We start from the raw sequence: 25,902 nt of genomic DNA, 5'->3' as shown, positions 1-25,902 counted from the left end.
AAATAAAGAAAGCACAGGAAAGATAAAATAAAGTTCAAGAGAGCAGGGTCTTCTGGGAGATAGGGGGTATATGATTAGAGAAGGGAATCCAAGCAACTTTAAAAAACTGGAAATGTCCTATTTTAAGGTAGTGGTGGATATGTGACATTAAAACTTTTTTTCCCCTTCAATTCTTCATGTTTATGATATACATTACTTTTATGCTACATTTCATACTTAGGATCTTTTAAAAAAATCAATAATATAGAAATAGCACTAGAATCAAGTGAATAATTTCATGATTTAGTTTGGTTATTACTGAATTATTTCAACCTTTCTTATGATTCAAAAGAGAACACAATATGATTTCACTTTGATAGTTCCTCGTAGGCATGTATATTCCTACTTCCCTGAAAGAAGCTAATCTGCATTGATCACCAAGTAGTCTTATGATGGAAAGCCCTGTGTGGATCAAATTCGATGCAGTGAACCTGAAAGTGTGACTATATCTATGGGAACCAGTGTTTCGTTTTCTCCCAAAGACTTCCAGTTTATTCTGCTTAACTGGTATAATTCTTGATAGCATCCCCTTTCACTCTCCAAAGTGCCTCAGTTGGAGAAAAAATTATACAATCGTTCCTAAAGCTATCTATTTATAAGGCTATGTAATTTACCAAGAATTAGGTTTTCTCCATCCCAGACCAGAGAGAATTCTATAATATCACTGACTTTCTTGCCTTCTTGGAATTTCTCCTAATGCAAAAGACATTATTACTAGTGTTATTCATGCTGATAAATTAGAGATCACTATGTCTGTTCATGTTATATATTTAACTGACTAAAAAAGGACACAATATTTCATCTGAACGATACAGAAAACAGACAGAAGTGCCTTTTGTTAGAACTGTTTAATTTTTCTATTTTTGTGCTTGCAGATTACATAAACCTGGAGACAAATGAGGTTTTTCTAAAACATGTCTTTTCTAAAATGCTTTACAGTTGTGTCTATTAAATTTGTACTAAAAAGAAAGAGCGTGAGGCAGAGCTGTGCTGGACTTAAAATTAAACCAATTATCCCCAAGTTGAGTAGTCAGAGCAATAACGACAAGAGAATTGTTTAAAACCAAACCTGCAGAAAGACTTGGAATGTTGACATCTCTAACATTTCTTTCATTTAATGATACTTTTTAATTCTGAAGAAAATTGCAAATTTGAAAAAGTAACATTTACAATCTATGATTAAGGCGATAAAACAGTGAAAACTTCTGAAATAAAAATTACATCATAATGCAAAAAGTGTATTTAAGCTGCACTTAAAAATAAATGCAACATCCAACAGAAGCAAACAATAAAGGAGAGAAGGGAGAAAGTGTTGGAATGGATTGTGATGATGAAATGAACACATTTGTCTTTCCCTCCTCTCCCAAATCCTATCTGGCGAAATGGCAGAATCAAGAAGTATGCCTATATCCATATCTGTATCTGGGTCTCATCTGTGTATCTATCAATCAGCAATCTATCCATCTATGTCATTTATATTTATACCTACCTCTCTCTCTGTTTCTATATTCATATTTCTATATGGTAGAAATACAGATATTTCTATATTCATCTTTCTACTTGATAGAAATTTCTATCCATATTCACGCAATTATACCTATATGACAAAAACCACAAATGCATTGTAAAACACGTAAGACATATTTTAACAGTGAGACATTTCTGAAAGCCAGGAGGAAGATGAAATCAGATATTAAGTGAAGCCAAATACAGAGGAAACAAAGCTAAAAATACATTTAGTGGAGGGCATTTGTGAAAGTTAGAGTAATTCCAAGAAACTCTTAACCCAGATGAACAGGTATGCAGTTGTCATACCTGGGCAAATGACAGTAAACACTGAAGGCTACCTTGAGTCAAGCACACAGGACACACAGCTCTGTTCCCCTTCCTCAGGATGCTTGTCACAATTCATCAGTGATCCGTTCCTTCACTTTTCCGTACTTGAGAAACTGGATTTAAGTTGTGCCCTTAGTTGGGGACTGTTCCCTGAGCTGGTTCCTTTTCTCTCATGTGAACAAGGTAATAAATATGAAAGTGCTTTATAAACTATCAAGTATAATGAAAATGTTACTATGGTTATCCACTACTGCCACCATCATTACCTCTCCCTTTTATTCAATGAGCTCTACCTAGATTCTTTGTCTGATAATGGAGACTACCACACTCCTTTAAACCTTTACGGATTCTGATATCTGGAATTGTGACCTCTGACCTCTGTATACCCCTTGGCCTTGACCTCGAATCACAGACTCAGGTATGAAAGGGAATCATACAAACCACCCACTTCTTGTGGCCCCTCTGTACAGTGGCCCCCATTGAATCCAGTCTAGTGACAAAGAACTGATCACTTCTCAGTGGAGCTATCCCATCACTGGACATCTACAATGATCAGAAAATGCTTCTTTTCTTTGAGGCTCAAAGACACTGCTTATAAACATCAATCCCCTTTATTTTATTTCTTACTATGAGATTTATAAGATTGAGAAGGTCAAGCAGGGCCAGAGTAGGTTCCAAAGGAAAGGAAGAAAAGAGAATCTTGTGGTCTGGTAACTATCTGGCAATAGCCATATTTTGGGGAAGTAAAATAAACTTTAAGTTTCCAGTGGGATTCAGCCCAACTTAGGGGTAGGAGTCAAGCTACAGGCAGGAAAAGAGTGTACTTGTATCTGGAAACCCCTGTAACCTCATCTCCTTGAAAACTAAGCATCATAGCAGTTGGAAATCAAATAGGTATGAAACCATTTTGGTAGGAGGGGATGAAATGTCAACAGCAAAGAGACTTGATTATCAAAGTATTGATCAGTATTCCTCTTAAAATAATCTACATTCAGAAACCAGTATTCATTTGTTCTATTGGGATAATTTTTCAAATCTTTAAATGCTCTCTTTGTGACAAGCCTCATATTTCTCCCATGCCTACATATCTTATACAATTCCTAAGTATTACATATAGGAAGCAATTATTCTGTTTTCATAACACCAATAATTGTTAATAAAAGTAATCAGTCCAATTACTTGACTAAAATGTTTCATTTGCCAGTAATAATGCATTAATTGAGATTTAATTTTAATAGTTTTGTTTTCATGGATGGGTTTTGCGGGGAGTCCATAAACCTTCTAATATTATTTGTTAAATTTTGTCTACAAGTGCACTTCTCTTGGGAAAATTTCCAGAGCTTTAATCCAATTCTAAAAGAGTCTATGTCTCCAAAATATTAAGAATCACTGGTTTAGTGGAGCCCCTGGGTGGCTCAGTCTGTTACAACTTTGGCTCAGGTCATGATCTCATGGTTTGTGAGTTCAGGCCCTGTGTCGGGCTTTGTGCTGACAGCTCAGAGCCTGGAGCCTACTTCAGATTCTGTGTCTCCCTCTCTCTCTGCCTCTTTCCCATTCATGCTCTGTCTTCTTCTCTCTCAAAAATGAATAAACATTTAAAAAAAAGAAATACTGGTTTACAGAGTGAATATGTGGTGTGAATCTTTAAAGAAAAACTCCTATATTTTCTGATTATGAGTTCATCATGTATTCGTGTGTAAAGGAAACTTTTTAAAGGATTCAAATGCTTTTGGACCATTAAAATTCATAATAGCTGTTTAAATGTTATCATGCCATCATTTTCCAAGTTGTATGGACAGCTGTGTCTATATCATCGTTCTACCAATTTTTCAAAAATGTGAAATAATGTGGTTTGTTATTATCATTTTCCATAATCTCATTAGGCAGTTGCTTGAGAAATTTGATGCCCCATCTTGTCTAAAAATCTCCCAAAGTAGCTATGACTTTAAGATTGACACGAAAATAGATATGACGGTACCTTTGGAACATTACAGCTTAAACCACCTACCTGTAAAGTGCTAATGCATAATTGTTACTGTGAGTTCAACTAACTTCTGTCATCTTTACTTTCTTACTTACATTTATAATGTATAAAATACAGAATTTATTACTTTTGCATGTTTTAAAATAAGTTCCTATAGTTATCTCACATAATTTTTTAATGAGACAACCAAAATACAGTCTTTAAAGACACACAGAGGTCTAATCTGGCTCTATCCTTTGCTAGCTGTGTAGCCCTGGACTGTTAGTTGGTCTTTCTGAGCTTCAGTCTTTTTTTCATTTGGAAACAGTAGGCACACAATAAATGTTAATCATTAGTTTATCTACCCTAGAATGCTGTACATTAAGAAGGCTGGAATACAGATCACTAGGCAAATACAATCTTCAGCAAGAAAGGTTCAAAAGAAGTTGTTTTGTTGCATCATTATTAACAGCTAGCACCATGCTTGGTACATGGGAAGCTCTCAATAGATATTGGTAGAATTATTTAATTATATGATGAGTATCTTTTAAGCCACATTGGGCCATATCTTTTAAGCCACTTTTTAATTCCACCACTCATGCCACTTGATATAATTAACATGCAGAGAACTGCCCCTCCTCTGTGACAATATCCACTTTAAAATTATTTACTATGCAGGGAGGGGCCAAGGAGTGCTCCATTCCCCATTACCACCATCTCATTATTACCCTGTTATTCTGACTTCCTTCTATTCTTAATCAAATCCTGCTGCTTCCACCACTAACCAACATCATGTAGTGGTGTCTGACATTTTATTCCCTGTCAACACTTTCTAATCATTTGATAGTTAGAATATAGGAATTTATGGACACATTAATGAGCACTTCTTAAGTGCAAATAAGATGGAACATACTTAATTGGGTGTTAATATTTTTGATGAACTGGCTGTTCATATACTTACTCCTTATGTGAATGTTCCATTGTTTGTCCTTTTCTTATGAATTTGTTACATTTGTTTATTTTAATCTGCTCCTTTTGGAATAGGTCAATAGTGATTAAAAAACATCATTGCACAACTCAAAGGGGTGGCAGGCTAGTTACCATTCTCCCACTTAAAAAACAAGGGATTGGCTCCTTGCCTTGTGAAACTCTTGCTTTAGACAGGCACTTTGTTTTTGATTAATTGTCACCAGCCTCAGCTCTCCTGGAGGTTCATGATTCTTCACATTTAATAGTCACCAAAGCAGACATCAATACATATTGAACATTTTGGAATATATAAATATTCACAATGACCAATATCTGGGAATGGGGAACTGGCTGAAAAATCTTATACAACAAGTTATCATTTTGGGTGATTACAGTGGTATTTGTGTTTCAGGCTTAAATGAAACCACCTCTCTTGCTAGTCACTATCCTGAGAGCAAAAGCTGCAAATGTCACCAAAAAAATGTCATAAATCACATGATTAGATTTGGATTATTTTCAAAGGTAAAATATGGGTGGCCAATGATCAGTTATTCCTGTGTTACAAAATCTGGAAAACAGATCATTTATAGGCAGGCTTAAAGCTTTTTGTTTTAAAAACAGTCTATTTTAGTTTGTATTTTTTAAAAGAGAAAATAAAAGACTTTTATTGTTGATGCTTATCTGGTAGTGAGTACCCAGAATTTACACAGTGTATGAAGAATTTATTAAACCAGAGATAAATAAAGGAAGTTGAGAGACTGAGTTCAAAACTCATATCTGGGCCTAGTTTACCTGACAGAAGCCCTTTCTAAAGAAGATTCACTTTATATTCCTTAAACCCTTACCTGTGTATATAATACCATGAAGTTCAAAGCACTTCTGCACAATTAATTTAAATTGATCCTTCATATCTTTCTTCCAATTGATAGACAATTAAACAAAGACTCAGAGATGTTTAAGTACTAATACATGACAAACCTAAAACTAATAATAACAAAATAATAATAATGACCTACTTTATTGAACAGTTATCTTACCAGGCACTGTGATGAAGGCTTTCTATTTAATGCTTCATTTAATCCTCACACTAGCCTGAGGAGATAGGTATGTTATTATTACTCTTTCATTTTACAGAAGTTTGTCTGGTAAATGTTAGAGTGATTTTGATCCAGGTAGTCAGATTCTAAAGCCCTCATATCCTTTTAATCATAATGCTATACAGTCTACTTGCCAGTGCATATTTATTAAAATTTGTCCTTTTCTTTTTTCATCTCACCACCTTTCTTCCTCCTTTTGCCATTAGTGCTGAGAAAAGCAAACAAAAAAATAAACCCACAAAAACTATACGATCATCTGAATAAATGTAGAAAAAGCATTTGACAAAGTACAACATCCATTCTTGAAAATAACTCTCAACAAAGTTGGTTTAGTGGGAACATTCCTCAACATCATAAAGGCCATACACAAAACACCCACAGCTGACATCATACTCAATGGTGAAAAACTGAGCTTTTCCTCTAAGATTAGGAACAAGATGAGAATGTCCACTGTCATTTTCATTCAACATAGTATTGAAAGTCCTAGCCATAGCAATCAGACAAGAAAAAGAAATAGAAAGCATCCAAATTGGAGAAAGAAGTAAACTTTTTACTATTTGCAGATGACATAATGCTATATATAGAAAACCCTAAAGACTCCACCAAAAATCTACTGGAACTGATAAATAAATTCAGTAAAGTCACAGGAAACAAATTTAATATATGGAAATCTGTTGCACTTCTATGCACTAATAATGAAGTAGCAGAAAGGGAAACTAAGAAAACAATCCCATTTATAATTGTATGCAAAATAATAAAATACCTGTAAATAAACTTAAGCAAGGAGGTTTTGAAAGATTTGTCCTCTGAAAACTATAATAAAGCCTTAATTAAAAAAAATAACTCCACAGATAGGGTTAAGATTAGGGACTCAGGCTTTCCTCCATCAGCATTATTAATTGTAATGGGAGATAGAGTGGGCAAATTCTTCTAACAACTTACAAGATCCAAAGCAGCTGCCAGGATGGATGCATCAGGAATTGTCCCTGGCTCACAGCAGTTTAACAGAAATTGAAAGCGCTTCATGCCTTGTCGGATTGCTCCAAGATTCACCACGTTTTTGCTTTTTCCACCATCTTGGTTGGAAGACAGATGGTCATCAAAACTGTGGCAACCTGTAGGGGTTTTCCCATGGTGGAGGAATGAAGGAGAGAGAGTATAATGGGTCATAGATTGAAAAAGAGCTTCAAAGTTATAACACTATGTTTTGTGTAGAGTTGGCCTGAAAACTTTCTCCCTGACTCCACCCCCTTCTTTTCCATCCTAATGCCTGATTTAGATGTACCATGGCTTTTGGGAGTCTGGTGACACATAGCATATGCATGTGCAGAGTTTTACATGAATATAGGATCTGATCATTTTGTACCAGGTCTCTTCTCTAATACTAGCAAGAAACCTTAGTATATTTAAAATGATTCTTCTTGTAATCGACAACTAACTTCTATTTTATGGACGATGCAAGTCCTGGCAATTTTAAATCTATTATCAAGGACAGGATCTTGATATCTTGGTAATAATACAAAGAATCACTGACTTTTGGAGTTGTAAAGAATCTTAGATGTTGGTCATTTAATTCCAGGATTTCTAAACCTGGCTGTATATCAAAATTACCTAGTAAGATCCTGAATCTCATCCAGACTTTCAGAATCAGAATTTTTAGAAGTGGAGTGTAGGAATTTGTGCTTTGTAAGCTTCTCAGAACATAATGAGGCAGCCAGCCTGACCCAGGACTGTGACCAGAGATTTGGGAACCACTGATCCCTCCCCACACTTATTTTTCCATAATTAAGCTGCCCATGAATAGGAATCAGTCTAGAGCTTATTAAATACAGAATATCAGGTCTCATCACTAGAGATTTTGATGCCATGTCTGGGGGGATATGCATATTTTAACAAACACTCCACATGATTTATTGACCACAGAAAGTCTAAGGATCATACATTAAGAAAAAAGTGATACAAAGCATTGTTTTTCATTAGTTTTATCGATAGGCACATTTGAAAAACCTAAATATCTCCTGAGTTTACTACAGTTTCTAATATATATCTAAAAAATTTCCTTTTATAAGGGTATTATGCTGAATATCGTTTTTAAAACCCAGTCCAAGCCCCTTCTCAGGATTCTGAAATGTACCTGTGATACCCAAGAATAAACCCCAAGGATGAGAATCACTGATTTAGAGCTTCCCTTAATTTCTGTTCACACCACTCATTTGTGGTTACCAACTCCAGGTTGTCATTGAGAAGTCACAGATCGGATCTCCAGAAATGACTTTCCCACCTCTTCTGTTAAGAGTACCCTGATCCCTTCTACCTATTGCCCTACTTTTCCTACCTGCTGCCTCAGCACAAAGGCACATGTATGTATGTCTGGGATTTATTGAAAAAAACACCTTTAAAAAGCATGAAAGATAGATGAAACAGATATGGAAAAATTTGATCAAATTTTTGTTTGATCATGGGTGATGAATATTTGGGATCCATTAGACCATCCTTTTTACTTTTTGTCTATGTTTGAAAATTTGCATAAGCACAAAAAAATGCCTCATGATATAATTAAAAGATCATTATCAAAATTTCCCACATTTCAGTCCTTATGGGCATACTTCCTTTTCAGATGCAAATGTTCCATATTCAAAATTCCATATTCAACATCTTCAGCACTTTTTTTTCCAATTAGTGTGACATATTTTTTATCAATTGTAAATGAAATAGCACACAAAGAATCTGATGGTGCAAACAATTTGGAAGACAGAATCTCAAATGACACAAAGGAGGTAGAGCTAAAAGCTACAGATAAGGAACAAACACTTCCTGGACAGCTGCCTTTCAAAATGCTACTCTATTTGTTCACTGGGCATTATCAAAACTACCAGAACCAGTAACTTCCTGTTATTTCTTCTATCTGTATGTCACTTTATTAGTCATTGATATACAGTCTTTTAAGTTGCACATATCAGCAGAAACCTCATCTGTTAAAAGAATAACCTTAGCAGTGCCTTTAACTTTTATAAAATAATATATTTTTAATGAATCCAGTTGTTTTATGATTTGTTACTATAAGTAAGATTTACAATACATTAGGTGATAACTGCCTCAAATTTGTAATAGAATGAATATATAAGACAGGATGTATGATCAGTAAACTTATTCTTATTTAACCGATTTATTAAGGACAGTTGCCATCATCTTATTAAAGGAGGCTTAACGATAATAAGCTTTTCATCATTTTTCTCAATATTTATTTGACAAGATAATGAATTCTAAAAGAAAGCTATTTAATATTACCAAAGGAAGTACCATTTTGATCAAAAGAACTTTAGAAACAATATGGTTAAAGAGTCTAAGTAAAATAATGAAGAGAGAAGTGATCAAAACAATCTTTGTCAGGAAGAACATATATTCTTTGCTTCACAGAATGATGGATATTTATTCAGGTATGAAGATCAGTAGAATCCTATGAGCTCAGGACATAAGAATCACGCTTGTAAGAAAAAGCTATTTATAATGGAAAATTTCCATTGTATCTATATAGCATTAATGGATAACCATATATTTGCTACCATAGTTTAGCATTTAGTACATGCCAAATAGTGTATGAAATATTTTATAATTTATTTTATTTTTTGTAATAGTCCTTTAAGATAAATCTTTAAAGATGATTTAAAAAAAAGAGAAAGAAAGAGAATGAGAGACAAGAGAGCAGTAAGAACATAGACAGAGAGATACACAAAGAAGGGATAGGTTAAGTAGCCCAGTCTAAGTTCATGCAAGAGAAAGTTATCAAGTCAGGATTCAAATCCAGACCTAATGACCACAAGCCTACACTCTTATCATTATGCCATAGAGCATCCTCAAAATACACAACTGTTCATGTTGAAGGAGGTTGGAGTTTTCTATATTGCTGAAGGTAGAGATTATGTCAGGAAAACTTATAGTAAGAAATAAATCAACATTGTACATGTTACAAACTGATTGTAAAATTGTTCCCAGTTGGCATTCCATATTGTAATCCTAAAAGAAATGTTAAAAGTAATTTGGCTATAGAATACATCTTCTGTCAATCTTTTATATAAACTTACTAGGATGTAAGGATGCCTCTTGGCTTCCTTGGACATAATGATTTTTTTGTCTCAGTACATTCTAGTTGCATTTATTTACTATCTTTTACATTAAATTTACTGAGATATAAGTTATAAATTTATATAGAATACAGTTTTTATAATGTGTTAAACTTAAAAAGGGATACTTCAAAATATAGTATTTCTTTAAGCAGCATTTCCATGGAATTTATGGCAGAGCTGAGCACATAGAAGATTTTCAGTAAATTTTATTAATCAGTTGAAAAAAAACATTGCTTTAATAAAATATCTTCCCTCAAATAAAGACAACATGATTTCTAAAATGAAATATCCTTAGTGAATATGAAAACATAGAAGAAAAAGCTTATTATAAATGCAATTTCAGTGTTGTTAAATGTTCAGATATATTTTTAATTTATTGAATAATGTTTTTACATTTTAAAGAAATCCTATTAACTATTGCATTTGATGTTAACTCAGTGAATTTTGAGTACTACATTTAAATTGAAGGTAAGAATGCTTGATGTTTGTTTTCTCTAATAACTTTAAAGAACCAGAGACAATATAATTAAATCAAAATAATTGAGAAAGAAAAGGACAATACATCTATAATGGGTGCATAGGAATCATTTGTGCATATGGATTGGAAAGGAAGGAAGGAAGGAAGGAAGGAAGGAAGGAAGGAAAGAAGGAAGGAAGGAAGACAGGCAAAAGCAGATTCAGAGAGAGAGAGAGATGTTCACCTGGCCAAGGGCAGTTAGTTGTTGCAAACTGCAATGTAGTAAGATTAATAGATTATGTTTTTTAAAATTTTTTAGAAGAGCTGGGGATACCTGGCTTCTGCAAGAGATCCAGAAGGAATTATCCCACAGAATACCTTTTATAATCTCTTTTTAAATTTTTTAAAGTTTATTTATTTATTTTTGAGAGAGAGAGAAAGAGAGAGAGAGAGAGCAAGCACACACACAAGAGTGAGGGAGGGGCAGAGACAGAATTCCAAGCAGGCTCTGTACTGACAGCTCAGAGCCTTGTGCGGGGCTTGAACCCATGCACTGTGAGATCATGACCTGACCCAAAATTAAGAATGGAATGCTTAACCAACTGAGCCACCCAGGCACCCCTATAATCTTTAATTAGCCAGAGAACATGCGCAAGGAATAATGGTGATGTGTAAGCTATCTTCTCTTGCCAGTCAAAAGCACATAAAATTCCAGATATCAATTTTAGATTTTATGGTTTTTGTCTTCTGTATACACAGAAACAGATAGTCTTATTTAAGGTACTGCTGACACAAATTGATCCCAAAGTCAGAATTTATGAATATTCCATATTATATTTCTCTATAATTTTTCTATCATCCTTTTCTATTTGTGAATGAAATATAAACAATATATAAAAGAATATGTAAAACTCTGAGATGTCATGAGGAGTGAAAAAGAATCTATGGGAACTGAAAATAACAAAAGTTCTGGTAGTTAGGAAGATTCTTGAAACCATAGACTAATAACTTTGATGTATGCCCTAGTCAAATTCTGTCAGAGATAATTAAACAGGAACATTTTTTTTAAAACAGAAGTAATCATAGAAATCATTGTAGTTTCATGAAGAATACATTGTATTGAACTAAGCTGCAGATTTCCTTTAGATAGAGTTATAAAGATGTGAGATTTTTTTTTTTTTAATTTTTTTTTTTTCAACGTTTATTTATTTTTGGGACAGAGAGAGACAGAGCATGAACGGGGGAGGGGCAGAGAGAGAGGGAGACACAGAATCGGAAACAGGCTCCAGGCTCTGAGCCATCAGCCCAGAGCCTGACGCGGGGCTCGAACTCACGGACCGCGAGATCGTGACCTGGCTGAAGTCGGACGCTTTAACCGACTGCGCCACCCAGGCGCCCCAAGATGTGAGATTTTTAAAAAATCTGATGATATTTTTATCAAGAAATGGGAAAATGTTTACTAATTCTAGTAAATTAAGTATATGGTTGGCTAAAAAACTGTACCCACAAATTGTTAATTAATAAAAGTTAATTAGAAGTGTTGTAGAGGTTATATCTTTATATTTGTCCCAGTCAGTAATAATAGCAACAATTTGGATGGAAACAGGGAAATGTGTATGTCTCTGCAGATGAATCCTTATAGCACAATTGTAAAGAAGAAAAGATTTCAAATTCAACTTAGTTTTGGTTCTGTCTCTTAATTTCTGTTCTGAGCATATGACTTAACCACCTACCAAATTAATGAAACAATAAATTTTATTTATTTTGAGATGAAGAATTAATAATGGGTATATCAAAATATAGCATGATATTCATTCATGTGGAAGAGGGCTATCAAAAGTTAATCCAAAATTCAGTATAAGCCAACTATGTGATATAAAAGTTGATAATGCAACCTTAAATTGTGCTCATACACTTGCTATGTTCCTGGAGCTTAATAATTGCACTATTTATTACACCGATTAAAGTCAAATATGATGTATTGCATTCCATCTGAAGCTCCATATCTTGTAAAGTGTATCATTTAATTAGAATGCACAGTAAAATGGAATCAGGATGGTGATGGATCTAGAGACACTTCCATGTAAAAAAAAAAAAGGACTCAAAAATGTTTGACCAGCAGAAGTGAGATCAAAAGAGAGAATGTGAAATAGATAATAGGCTAAGTTAGCATTACATGTATATATTTGTGTGTTTGGCCACAGATATCATAACTGGAACTAATGAATCAAATTTATGGATGGGAATATTTTCAGAATGTAAGGAAAGACTTTCTAACAATTAAAACTGTCTAGTTCTGGAACAAGTTGCTTTGTAAAGTAAGAGACTCCCCCTCAGTGGAGGTGTTCCGAGGGTGGCTGGCCACTTGTCAGGGATATAATGTGCAGAGTTTCTAAGTAGATAGGTGGATGGATATCCGAAGGTTCTTTAAAGCTCTTAGATTTTAACAAAGGACAGATAGCAGAAGGAGAGGTTCTTTGTAAACCTAATGTCTTCCATAAATGTCTGTTGAACAAAATTGATAAGAAAATGAGAAGCTATAGTAGTACAACACACATATAAGAAAGAAATCAGTGGAAATAGAAAATGGACCATTTTATCTAAACAAATTTTTGTTCTGTGTGATGAAAATTGGATGTCATTCTTAGGCTGCAGGACATTTACCAAGACGTTTGAAGAAATTCTCCTCTTCATCTCTTCCATTTTCCATTCCACTCCCTGGCCCACCTTCAGAAAGCTTCACTGCACTGGTAAATTTGACCTGAGACAAAAAGGAGAGTAGTAAGATAGCTAAACTCAAAGGCAATTCTTTGTGTTTATACTAACTCTTGCCTTGAAAAATAAGTTGTTTAGAATATGAAGATTACTTCAGTTCTTCAGACTTCCACATCTGGTTAGTCAGTAAGTATGTGTACCACAGAAGACATCACTTATAATTGTAATTAGAAGAAGGATCCGGTCATAGATTGAAAGTAAATGGTCAGGCACTATGAATTAATTCAGTGAGTAAGTGAGATGTCCTTACAGCTTCGTTCTGATAAAATCCAAGCTCAAATTTATGAACAACAAGGTATATTCATCCTTTAAAAACCACACCACAATTGATAATGAGACAAAACTGGAAGACAGCCAAATAGAAGATTTCAAATTTTTATGAAAATAAAACAGTATAAATTGATTCATAAGGTACCCTATAATTAAAGTGAAATAAGATGTCTGTTTGTTTGTTTTCTCCTCAGGAGTTAAAATGTGTTCTTGATCTTGCCCTAAGGTCAAGAGTATTTAAAATTTTCAGCAAGCAAGGAATCTATGGGCTTCACATACTCTCAATATTTGGCCAATACTTTAGCCAAAAAAAATGTGAAGGAGAAAATATATTTTCTAAATGTCTTATAATGTCGATATGTTCTTTTTATAATTTCAAAATATTACTATTAAAACCTATAGAAGAAAACTGGCTTTAGTGAGATTCAAAGCAGAAATAATATAAGGAAATGATTTATATATAAAGAAATGTAACTCTTACCATACACTAAAAATTATAGTGTGGATCATGCACAGGGAAGACTCTTGTAGGCAATGGATTTCACTGAGTATAATTCATTACCTTTTCCAAATAGTATGCTGTTACAATGCTTAATAGTATTATGAAGAAGCACTTAATGGGAAAAAATGATCCTGAATTTCTTTATCCTTTTCAATAGGAAGAATGGTTCAGGTGGTTGCAAAAGTAGTAGAAAGAGGATCAATGTGGGTTTTAATGCATAAAAGGAAACAATAGAAAAATACCAGATAGTTGGGTGGGAGCTTCAGATGTCAGGAATTTCACATGTGTGTTAAAAGTTAAAACTATCTGAGAAATACTAATTTGGATGCCTTTCATTGACTTTTCTTGTCTGATTGCTGTGGCTAGGATTTCTAGTACTATGTTGAATAAAAGTAGAGAGTAGAAATCCATTTGCAACAACACAGATGGATCTAGAGGGTGTAATGCTAAGTGACATAAGTCAGAGAAAGACAAATTTCAAATGATTTCACTCATATGTGGAATTTATAAATCAAAACAAAGAACAAGAGAAAAAGAGACAAACGAAAAACCAGACTCTTAAATACAGAGAACTGATGGTTACCAGAGAGGTGGTGGGTGGTGGGGTGGGTGAAATAGGTGATGGGGATTAAGAGTACACTTATCATGATGAGCGCTGAGTAATGTATAGAATTGTTGAATCACTATATTGTACACTTGAAAGTAATATAGCACTGTCTGTTAATTACACTGGAATTTAATAATAAAAATTAAAAAAATAAAGTTAAAACTGAATAACAAAAAAATAGCCAGGAAATAATACCCATGTACACCTTTAGATCTGCATTATAATTTTATGTAAATTTTTTGTTACTCTTTTCTTCCTTTCAATAATAGCCTACTACTTAGATATCTTAGTTTTCATTGCTCATTTAAGTTTCCAAACTTGGTTCAGCTTGAAGACAGTGTCTTCGACTCTTTCTTATTTGGCCAGTCCAGGTGTTTAGCATTTCTCAGTCCTGACATTTTTCTATCAACAACTCCAACACTCTCTTACATAAGTGATGTCCTGTTTACCTTGGAGCTTTGCCTGATGAAAGACAGGCGGTCCACAGAGCTGATGTCCAGAAGGTCCTCCACGCCATCTGCCAGGCCCGAGAGGGAGGACCGTTTCAGCCAGTTTCCTATTTAATAATTTTTGAAAAGTTAGACCATTATATCATGTTCTTCCAAGTAGATAAAAAGAAATGTCAGCATGTGCTCAGCAAGCAATGAAAGTTACATGGCGTGGTATAAATTGAAGTGAAGACAAATTGTTTTCAAAATTGTACACGCTTTGAATATTCAGTGTTGGACCATAAAATTACATGACTAAGACCAGGACAAAAAGAACTTGGGCCTCTTTGGTGAATAAAACTATATTCCATCCAGTTCCCTTTGACAACTTTCACATCCTCTATTAAGTCCTATTGATTTTACCTCTTTTTATAAAAAAAATGTTTATTTATTTTTGAAAGAGAGAGAGAGAGAGAGAGAGCACGAGTGGGGGAGGGGCAGAGAGAGAGAGGGAGACACAGAATCCAAAGCAGGCTCCAGGCTGTAAGCTGTCAGCACAAGGCCTGACGCAGGGCTTGACTCCCAGATCATGACCTAAACCGAAGTTGGATGCTTAACCGACTGAGCCATCCAGGCACCCTTGATTTTACCTCTTAAGTGTTTCTCAAATCTGTCCACTCCTCTGTACATGGTCACCATGTGACCAAGCTTCCATTACCTCCACCTGGACTACTAGGTAGGTTTCTATCTGCTCTCCCTTAACCACTTGGGCTCCCGCCAATATGTTGTCCAAGCAGTGATCCTTTAGAAAAAGCTAGCCTGCTTGTGGTATTCCCTTGTTCATCATCCCGCCTAGGCTATGTAGGGCTATAGGATGAAGAGCCAACCTGACCCGTAGGGTCCACATGCCCTAGTCCCTCTTGCTCTGTCATAGTCATACAGCCACTCTTCTCATCTCAGTTCTTCTAGTTCCCTCCCTCCTAATATTTTACAAATGCTATTGCTACCATTTAGAGTGCTCTCCTTCTTCCTTCCCCCAGTACTCTGAAGATCTTAATCTCTCTTCCTCCAGGAAGCTTTCTCTGATCTCTGCCTCCTCCTCCCAATTTAGGTCAGATCTGGTTGCATGCTTTCATAGCACAATGTATATTTCCTTCATAAAATTCACAGTTTGCAACTATGCTTAGTTGTATCTGCTTTAGTGACTGTCACCCCTAATAGATTTTAAGTTCAGCAAAGTTGGGCACTGTGTTAATTTTGTTCACCATTTAATCCTTGATGCCTAGCATAGTGTTTGCACATCATAAATGCACATAGTAGGGGTCTGAGAAATACCTGCCGGAAAAAAAAAATGAATGAACGAATGAATAAATGAGCCAGCCTCAACCTTGTGACTTGAAGCCTTTCCCTTTCTCTACCCTACCATGCATTGCTTTGATTATGAGTTGATTTGAGGACATAGCAGGGAGTAAGAGAATCCATAAATAAATACAGACATACTTTTACCTATGGGGAGTTTAAGCTTCTTCCGGAGGGAAATTCTGCGGGACCTTGAGCGGGCGCGGCGGTCAGAGGTGGTCCCGGAATGAGCAGTGGTGCATTCTGAAGTATCCTGCTCAGATTGGCTGCTGGTGTCACTAGCTGCACTCTGGGATTTGAACATCTTGCGCCAGAAATCTTTCCGCCCCAGGTTGCCCCCTTGCATTTGTTCATCGCTGAAAGCAAGCCGAGGATAGAGTTAAACATCTGACAACACATGTGAAATTCCCTTAAATTTCTTTCAACTTCCTGCCAATGACATTTAGGCAAATCATGCAGGATGATCTTTGGTGGGCTGGGATTTAGGATGAGTCAGAGTGGGAGTGGAAAAAGTGAGACCACAGTTGACTCTGAGCACTTCTTGAAAACAGTCATGTCTCAGCTGTCAAATAGAGGTAATCATTTTTTTCAACCTTAATAAAAAGACCAAATATTATTGCAGGTGTTCCTCTGCGGGTGTGAGTCATAATAGAAGCACTTATGATGTCTAAATATTTTACTTTGTCTTGAAGTTCCCGGAGTCTTGTACAGTACTGTATCTCATTTACCACCCTCACGCCAGTATAGCAAAATTCTTGGCACTAAACAAACCAAAGATATTTCAATAAATGAATAAGTGAAGTGCAACCACAGCCAGGGGGTGCATCATCCCACATCTGTTTACTAAATTATTTTCATCATGCGATTAAGTTTTCTTAAGTCAAGGAAACTTAAGTAAGGTTTATTTTTTTTTCAGTGTTTTATTTTATTTTTGAGAGAGAGGCACAGAGTGCGAGTGGGGGAGGGGCTGAGAGAGAGGGAGACACAGAACTTGTAGCAGGCTCCAGGCGCAGGGCTGGAACCCATTATGAGATGGTGACCTGAGCCGCAGTTGGAGGCTTAACCGTCTGAGCCACCCAGGTGCCCCTAAGAGAGGTTTAAAAGTAAAAAAAAAAAAAAATTAGCCTGACTCAGTAAGCCAAATGGGGACACCTCCAAAGGGATTTTTGACTAGGGCATTCCACAAGAGGAAGAAGACAAGTGGCCAATAATATGCAGAGGTTAATCTCACTAGGAATTGGGGTGGGAGGGGAGGGTCAGTTGAAATGAGATCCCTGTTTTCACTCATTAAGTTGGTAGAGATTAAGAGGGGAGAAAGAAAGCAATGGTGGCTATTGTATTGGCAGTGATATGCTCTGTTAGTGTGACTTTTAAGGAGGAAGGAGAAGAGAAGGGTGGGAAGGGGAGGGAAGGGTGAGAGAGATAGAGAGAGAGAGAGGATAAAGGAGGAGCCGGGATTACCCACCTACTTTGCTCCGGTGCTAAACAGAGGATATTCGGCATGCTCATTTCCTGGGCCCGCTCAGAATAGGGAAAAGCTCTATATTTAACATTCTATGTCATCCCTCCAAATGGAAATTTTTATGTGGAAGGATATTAAAACATGTGTCTTCATTCAAGAGGAAAGAACAGACCCATGCTAAATGCTATTAGGCAGTGTTTACAGAACACTGAAGAAAGAGAATATTTTGCAATCTAGAAAACAAAATCACCTATGAAGATAGATGGTTTTATTTTTAAAATCCAATTTACTTATTAGATCATTCTCATTGAACATATTAGCTTAATAGTTGCTAGTGTCACTTTGAGGGAAAAAAGCCCTTTCTTTTTTTTTTTTAATGTTTATTTATTTTTGAGAGAGAGAGTCAGAGAGAGAGAGAGAGAGGAGCACGAGTTGGGGAGGTGTAGAGAGAGAATGAGAGAGGATCTGAAGCAGGCTCTGTGCTGAGAGCAGAGAGCCTGACATGGGGCTCGAACTCACAAACGATGAGATCATGACCTGAGCAGAAACCAATGCTTAAGTGAGTCACCCAGGTGCCCCTCTTTCTCCTTTTATTTATTGATGTTTTTGTTCATACCCTGTATGTAAAGACTTTTAACTAGTCTTATGGCTATTCAGCTACAGAATTTTGCCTTTTACATTATTTTTCCCCTTAGGGCTTATGTTTGAATTTTTACTATGTCCTTAAAGACTTCCTTAAACCTCACATTTAAGAAAGGAAGTTAAAGAAAACAAAAGCTTAATGATAATTTGACAATTCTATCATTTCATTGATTGACTGTCATTCATTCATTTATTTATGAAATAGATATGAAGTGTTCACTAGGGGGGCCAAGCCCTGTCTAAGCATTGAAGTTATAACGGTAAGCAAAAACTCATATGGTCCCTAGACTCAGGGAGTTTACTTACTTCTCTTTACTTTCCTCCAGCCATTTGGGGCAGTGTCTAAGATTTTGAAGGGCTGCAAGAGCTATGCAGGCTTTTGTTCTTTGAAGGTTTTCTTTGCTTGTTGTGAATTACCAAGGTTCTATTTGATGATGGCGATTTCCTTGATTATAGAGAAGGTATACCATAAAATCTAGAATACCCTGTAGAATTTTTGGAAGGATAATAATTTCACAGTAAACCAGAGTTTGTGGAAGTAAAATGGCATACCTTAAGTGATGTTTGTGTTTTAAATATTGATCATACCATTTGTGAGTAGATAGTTCTCAAAAGAAGAATAAATACAAATGGGTCTTGCATAGAACTAGGCTGTATTAGTGTCTACAGTAATTCTCACATTTCCTGGGGGCACTGATTTTAAGATGCTTTTGACTTTGCCATTATAAAAAGTGGAGATAAACTGATTGATTTCAGAGAACTTTGGAATGGATCTTGGGAGAAGACCAAGGTGAAATGGAGTACAGTCTATGTTTCAGCTAAATCTGGGCACAAGAGAAGTTTATCTTACTTATTTTTGGAAAGGCTTCATTGAGCACACTGACAGCCATTAATACATTTAAATGAAAAAAGTTATAAGCGGGCATTTGGTTAAATGTCTGACTCTTGATATCGGCTGAGGCATGACATCAAGGTTTGTGGGTTCAAGCCCTATGTAGGGCTCTGTGCTGACAGTACAGAGCCTACTTGGGATTCTTTCTCCCTCTCATTCTACCCCTCCACTGCTCTCACATTCTCTCTCTCTCTCTCTCTCTCTCTCTCTCTCTCTCAAAAATATATAAATAAACATTAAAAAAGTTATAAGTGATTTTAAGCAAGAAAGTAGATGACATCCCCACCCCACCTGACAGGCACAGTATTTTTCATGATTTATCTGCAGGAGTGTGCAAGAAAAGCAGAAGTGGGGTAGAGACTGGGAAAGGGAAATGCAGTTAAGGAAGCTTCCTGTAGGCCTGAGGCTGGTTATTTGTGATTTGGGTCTGTAGAGATTAGTGGCTTTGGGAATGAAAAGTAAAGGTCAGAAGCAAGGCAAAGTTCAAAGAAGATGATTTCTTGCAGCAGGAAGTGCTCAGCCAACTGCACTGGAGACAAAAATCAATGCTACTTACTGCTCTGGAGTCTGTGAGGGGCGACCAGACATGAAGCTGCGACATTCCTCAGGGGCAGAGGACACCTGGCCTTTCTCCACAATGCTCCCCGCCTCTGACCTATGCAAATGGTGCATTCCACCAATCACAACAGAGCAGGACACCACTCCTCAATACCTCATATACTTCACAAAGCAGAACACTCCCTTATAGGCAATGTGTATTGCTTTCAAACCCTGTCATCGTGAGACTATATTGTATGAAACTTATATCCTACCATTTCATTCATGACCTAGAGCCTTATTGCCTAAGTATACCACCATCATCATGAACAGATTCATTAACTACAAACAAGATTGTAAATTTAGGAGTTTCTTTCAATCTTGGTAAGTGGCATATTTTATAGAATAGGCATACAATAAACATACATACTAGAAGGAAAAACAACAGAGGGCTGCTCAGCAATTCCTATTCTGCCATGTTTAAAATATTACTTACTGAACAGAAGGATACGGTATCAATAATTGCTTTTCCTCTCTGGACAAAAATGTAAATTTTCCTTGGAAAAGACTAACACACAGATAGCATTTCACCATATTAGTGAGAGCTGTGAATTAAAGATCAAGAGTATGCAAGCCTGAAATCAACTGAGCTTTGATTTATATAGAGGTAGGGTTTATTTGACAGTAAACACCTCCCTTTTCAAAGCTGCAGCTGGACTATCACCAGTGATGCCATGTATTCAAGATAGTTCCACCATGCCTGCACTAGTTATACACCACGCTATGAACCACATGGACAGTACAACAGAAGATTACATTCCAGTGACAGAAGGCAAACACTGATGCTTATCTATAGCTCAAGCTTCCAACCTTTTACTGCCTGCAGTCTTAGATTCGGATTCATTCTCCTCCAGCTTTTTCCCCGGTGCCAACTTCTCAGCACTGTCAAGCAAAGCGCTGAGGGCCACTCTCCTGAAGACATTCCCATGAGCCTCTTTGATAAATTGGACCAGCTGACGGATATCACAATACAGCCCCTGTTTGGATGCAAGAAGGAAGGTTTGGGGAAAGTCGTGTGATTAAGTGGTTTTCACAGGAAGAGTGGGAGAAGCTAATTCCTTAGACTTAGGTCAGCATTGGAATCATAAAAGGAAGACAATTTACAACAATGAAACCGATGGTACACTCTCTCTCCACTGTTCCTACAGCAACATTATCAAGAACTTTGCCTGTCATCCTTAGTACGATAAAGGATGGTTACCATGCTTCATATTCAGAAAGTTGGTTGTATCATTAGAAAGACATCAATTTATACTTTAAACCACTGGATTCCCAAGCTTTAATTTTCTCTCTTAATTGGGACTTCTGAAGAGATGCCTGCAAAAAAAAGGCAATCAGAAATTTGTTTAGACTAGAGATTTCAGTCCTTATTCAGCTTCTCCAATTTTTCTACATCACTGTGATAAAGTATGCTAAGTCATCTAGACACTTCTAACAGAGCCTGATATTCAAGGACAATTTATTTTGCTTGACATATTTAAAAAATGTGTATGTTGAAGTTCATTTGTACATGAACCTGACTATGAACTACAGGTGATGTAGGGCTATTAAAACCAGTACATTGATGAATCCATATTGAAAAATATATACAGGACCTTTTTCTTGAGATATTAAGCTTTTCACTCAGCATTTCCTCATTTCTCTTCAAGAAGGTAGTTACTGTATTCTTTGCCTTAGGAAAGGTTCATGGCAAAGCAGAACACAAAAGCCTAAACAAAACCACTTAAACACTTACTTGATAGCTTTGGTTTAAAAACCTAAGGCCCAATGGGACAATCATGCCCATGACCCTTAAAACATCAGAAGGAGCAATAACTGGGGAAAAGATGGAAAGGGTGTTTTTTTGGTTCTAGGGTCAGAAAGACCCTGCGCCTTCACTGTATACTTTGGTAGCTCTTCCATAAAAGGGACAAGACCCCCAAAACCAGGGTTCTAAATTAACTAGAATGCCCAGCCCTAAGCATGCAGCAGAGAGCAGTATGTGAAATAACAGGTATGAATTGATGATTGAGACCCATGGAGCTCCCCAGGTCCTAGGTCCTATCAAAGACTTGGGATCTTTGCACCACCCTATGAAGTAAGGAAACCTACTGGGGTTCAACTTTCAGCCATTCTGAAATGAGAGTTCAAAGTCAAAACTAAGATGATTTAAAGAAAGTTAAGAAATACAGTTATTTCTTCTATACATGATTTTGCAAACCAAAATGTATAACAAGTACTCACACATATTATAATCAACTTGTCAAATTACTTTTTGCCATGACCAAATTAAATGCATGGATGGGGCCCATGTTTTTCTCAAGCTCCAAAAACTTTGCTGAGGTGGCTTTGACAGTCAGCAAAATTAAATTGCCTTAGGTTTGGGATTTTAGTTTGTTTACCCAAAGTGATGTGAATAGTTTCAATAGCTTAAAATGATTTCCTTGATTTAGGTAGATTAGCAGATAGTGTCAATATGTATAAATGGGCTGATTTCTACATAGAAGTCACAATATGTAACAGATTGGTAAGATAGAGAAATGTTCCTTTACTCCCCAGAGAGAAATGAATTCATCTAGTCATGTCAGATTCATCAGCCTTAATCTACTTCTCGTACCCCAAACCACAATTAAGCACTAACTTGTTATAACCTGCTTCTCTCTCCTTACTACTTGCGGCTTCAGTGGTTTAATTAACACAGTCATTTATGAGGAGTACCTAAAAAATTCAATAAAAGAAAACAAAACTAGTTCCAGCAGCATATTTAATTTTTAAAGTAAGTGTGGTTTCAAGAAAATGCTTGTTGTAGTATTATTTAATATTTCATGAGTTAATAAGCTGTGCTCCAGCCCCTCTTTCTTTTTACGGGTTCAAAGTACCTTGCAACTATCTCAGCAATCACCACAGAACTGATGAGGTAGAAGAGGAAGATACGTCAATTTTCAAGTAGAATAATGAATAACAACGAGGAGAAATGTGTCATCGAGGCTCCACCATGAGCTACTGGTCACTTTGGGAAAACAGAGATTTTTAACTTTAAGGTGAAGACTTTTAGACTTTAACTTGTCTATCTCACGGCCATGACTGAGAACATTTCTTAGAGCAGAGACCAAGAACTCCTGTGGGAAGAAGAGGTGAACTTCTCACCAGATTCTCAGGGCTGTGCAATTCATGTGTAGTTGAAGCGCAACGGGTGATAAGAGATTTAAACATGGCGCTGACGATGATGCCTTCCACGTTTTGGGCTGTGGATTTGTTGTCCACCGTGGTGAAGTTATTTCCAAACCCAGCCTTGTCTGGAATGCAAAGGCACTAATTCAAGGCAATGTTTTCATTAAGCTACACAGGTTAAAGAAGTAACGAAGTATTTGGCACCCAGGAATTAGTGAAGGGCTACACAAAATTCAGAAACGGACTAAAGATACACCTTGGAGACCTGAAGATAAACAACTCACAGTCTTCCTCAGAGTCTTTACCATGATATAGTCCATCGTGTTGTGGAATGTTTATATTGATAAGTCTTAGCAAAAAGGGAGAATCAACTGTTGACCCTAAGAAAGATATTTAGACCTAGTTTTTAAATAGGTGATCACTTAAAAAATAAGAATTCCTCATTGAAGAGAGAATTTATATGATTCAGCCTTTTTGGTGGTGAGGAATGCTGGCTTCCCAGTGGAAATTGTTCAGTCTTTCAGAAGTGGAGTGAGGTGGGGCCAACCCCATGAGCTGGCCAGGGGGAGGAAAAGGTGGGAAAGGGCCCTGAGGGGGATTCACACTAGCACTGGCAATAAAAAGGACACTGAGTGCTGCCACGAGCTGCATAGAACTTCTAGCAGCTTCTTGCCTCCACAGACTTGCCATACCAAGAGGGAAAACCTACCACCTCTCTTAGAGCCACTTCCTTATAGCTCACTGAAATGTGAAATGCCAGTGAACTGAGGCCATCACCCTCCCATGGCACTTTATGCCACTTTTTAACATATCCAGGAAACATTTCTTAGGGGACACATTAGCTATTCTGGAGACTTGCCAGAAGATTCTTAATGACTGTGAACCATCTGTGGACTCTACAGTCAGGATTTATGTAGCCCTGACACTGATCAGATAGGGACCTGTGTGTTTGGCTGGCTGATTCACTGGGAGCTACTTCTGTCTCTCAAGAGTCCCACGGGGGATTTGTCACTTTATTATAACCTCTCACTGTCTGTGCCAACTGGCTGGGGATTAGCCCTAGACTTTACATTATAGAAAGAAATCTCTTAGTCTCTGCTTGTAGTTTCTATCTCAAATGGCTTAAAAAAGAGAAAATAGTTTGTACTCAGGAATCTCTCTTCTCATTTAATTATTTTCTAAAATTTGTAATGTGCTCAGCTTAAAACAACTCTGATAATGTACATTGTTTTAGGGGCTCTATAGAGGAACAATATTGTTTTAAATGTGATCGCCAAACAATAAAGATAGGGAAACTGCTTCCAAATTCATCAAATAGATCTTCATTATAAATTAATCAACTATCACACATGTATTATATAAACCATAAACATCCACATGAAGAAGTTATTTCTTCCCAGGCTCTAATTAAAATGTGTATTTTACTCACCTCAGTCTTCATACATCACTTTCATTTCATTACTGTGTTTACACCCAAGTGGTATTGAAGGTGTTAGGTCTATTATGAGTGCAATTGATGTTCACTGGTCCCCCTATACCACAGGTTTCTACAGTGGAGTTTTCTCAAAACACCAAGTTCTAAAATGGTATGTGGGATTATCTATATATCTATTTGCCTGTTTAAAATATTTTAGTATATATGTGTATATAAGTATATCAAAATTATGTTACTACTATGTTTCTATATATCTTTTCTTTCCTGTTTTATCTTGTGAAAAAAAAATTTCAAGCACTCTGCCTGGCACATATTAGGTAGTCATTTCATATTTGTTGAACTAATGAATATACTCCCTTGTTCCCTGATTTTGCCTCAGTGGTCATAGAACAGAAAATTGTATGAGAAAGAGAGGAGTGCCATAAGTGATAGTGTATAGATTGAGGGGCTAATGGTGGGGACGCCACAGCTTTACAAAATGCCCTTTGCTGAGTTAAGTTCTCCTTAGAAACCCCCCAAAATGTGTCACCAAAGATAATGTGCAAGCTTCTCTTGCTTATACTCTATTACACACACACACACACACACACACTCTCTCTCTCTCTCTCTCTCTCTCTCTCACACACACACACACACACACACACACACACACACACCTTTTCCTCTAAAGTCTATCCCCACATATTCAGGGTACCTCAGAAACACTACCTGTTTCACCTCATAGTGATCTCTCCTGGAACATGGCACAGCTTTACTTACTGTCAGTGACTGGCTCCATACAAAATCCTAGCAAAGCATGCAAGAAGTCCACTACATTGTTGAGAGAGTCCTTGTTCACATAGTCCCTCATGGTTTGTCGGAATTGCATCTTATCTAGCTTGTATAGCTTAGTGAGGCAGTTCTGGGCCTGTAATGAAGGAAGAAAAGTGAAGAAGTCACAGGTACCAGCTTAAGCTGGGGATACCATTAGTCTGAGACAGAAGCCTGCGGAAGCCAAAGGCTTCTGTCCATCCCTGCTGGCTGGTGCCGGCCAACCCTGCAAGCCCCCCTTGTCTGAGCAAGGAAGGGGCAGAGACTAAGCTGAGCAGTATGAGGGACTTTACTTTTAGAAGGGCTGCTCCAAGTAAAACCCAAGGCTAACGTCTAATGCTGGTGCCAGAGGAATCCAGTCTTTTTGCCAAGATCACGATTTTAAGATCTCAATGAAAAATGCTCCAAGTATAAAAATTAGGCAGGTTATAGAATTGGTTATCCAGGTTTAGAAAACCTCAAAGCTTTGTGCAGCGGGAGGAAGGGTG

General features: G+C 36.7%; 1 protein-coding gene across 7 annotated transcripts in view; it reads right to left on the bottom strand.

The window, feature by feature from the left end:
- Positions 1–25,902, bottom strand: part of UNC80 (unc-80 subunit of NALCN channel complex) — a 228,938-nt gene that overhangs the window by 142,926 nt on the left and 60,110 nt on the right. For 5 of the 7 annotated variants that reach the window (XM_086719512.1, XM_086719513.1, XM_086719516.1 and 2 more), the window contains exons 15-22: positions 25,364–25,511; positions 23,146–23,294; positions 20,830–20,996; positions 19,979–20,077; positions 16,568–16,782; positions 15,089–15,195; positions 13,150–13,246; positions 6,847–7,019 (exon numbers count right to left, since the gene is read on the bottom strand). In XM_086719512.1, the coding sequence (XP_086575638.1) occupies positions 6,847–7,019; positions 13,150–13,246; positions 15,089–15,195; positions 16,568–16,782; positions 19,979–20,077; positions 20,830–20,996; positions 23,146–23,294; positions 25,364–25,511 (1,155 nt within the window). The remainder of the gene's footprint in view (positions 1–6,846; positions 7,020–13,149; positions 13,247–15,088; positions 15,196–16,567; positions 16,783–19,978; positions 20,078–20,829; positions 20,997–23,145; positions 23,295–25,363; positions 25,512–25,902) is intronic. The other 2 variants (XM_086719514.1, XM_086719515.1) reach the window with 1 other exon arrangement.

The sequence above is a fragment of the Puma concolor genome, chromosome C1 (genome assembly GCF_028749965.1).
Source record: "Puma concolor isolate L17-30 chromosome C1, mPumCon1.1.hap2, whole genome shotgun sequence".
Classification (NCBI taxonomy): Eukaryota; Metazoa; Chordata; class Mammalia; order Carnivora; family Felidae; genus Puma; species Puma concolor.
Note: the sequence above shows the minus strand (reverse complement) of the source record. Positions and strands in the feature narration are given on the sequence as shown.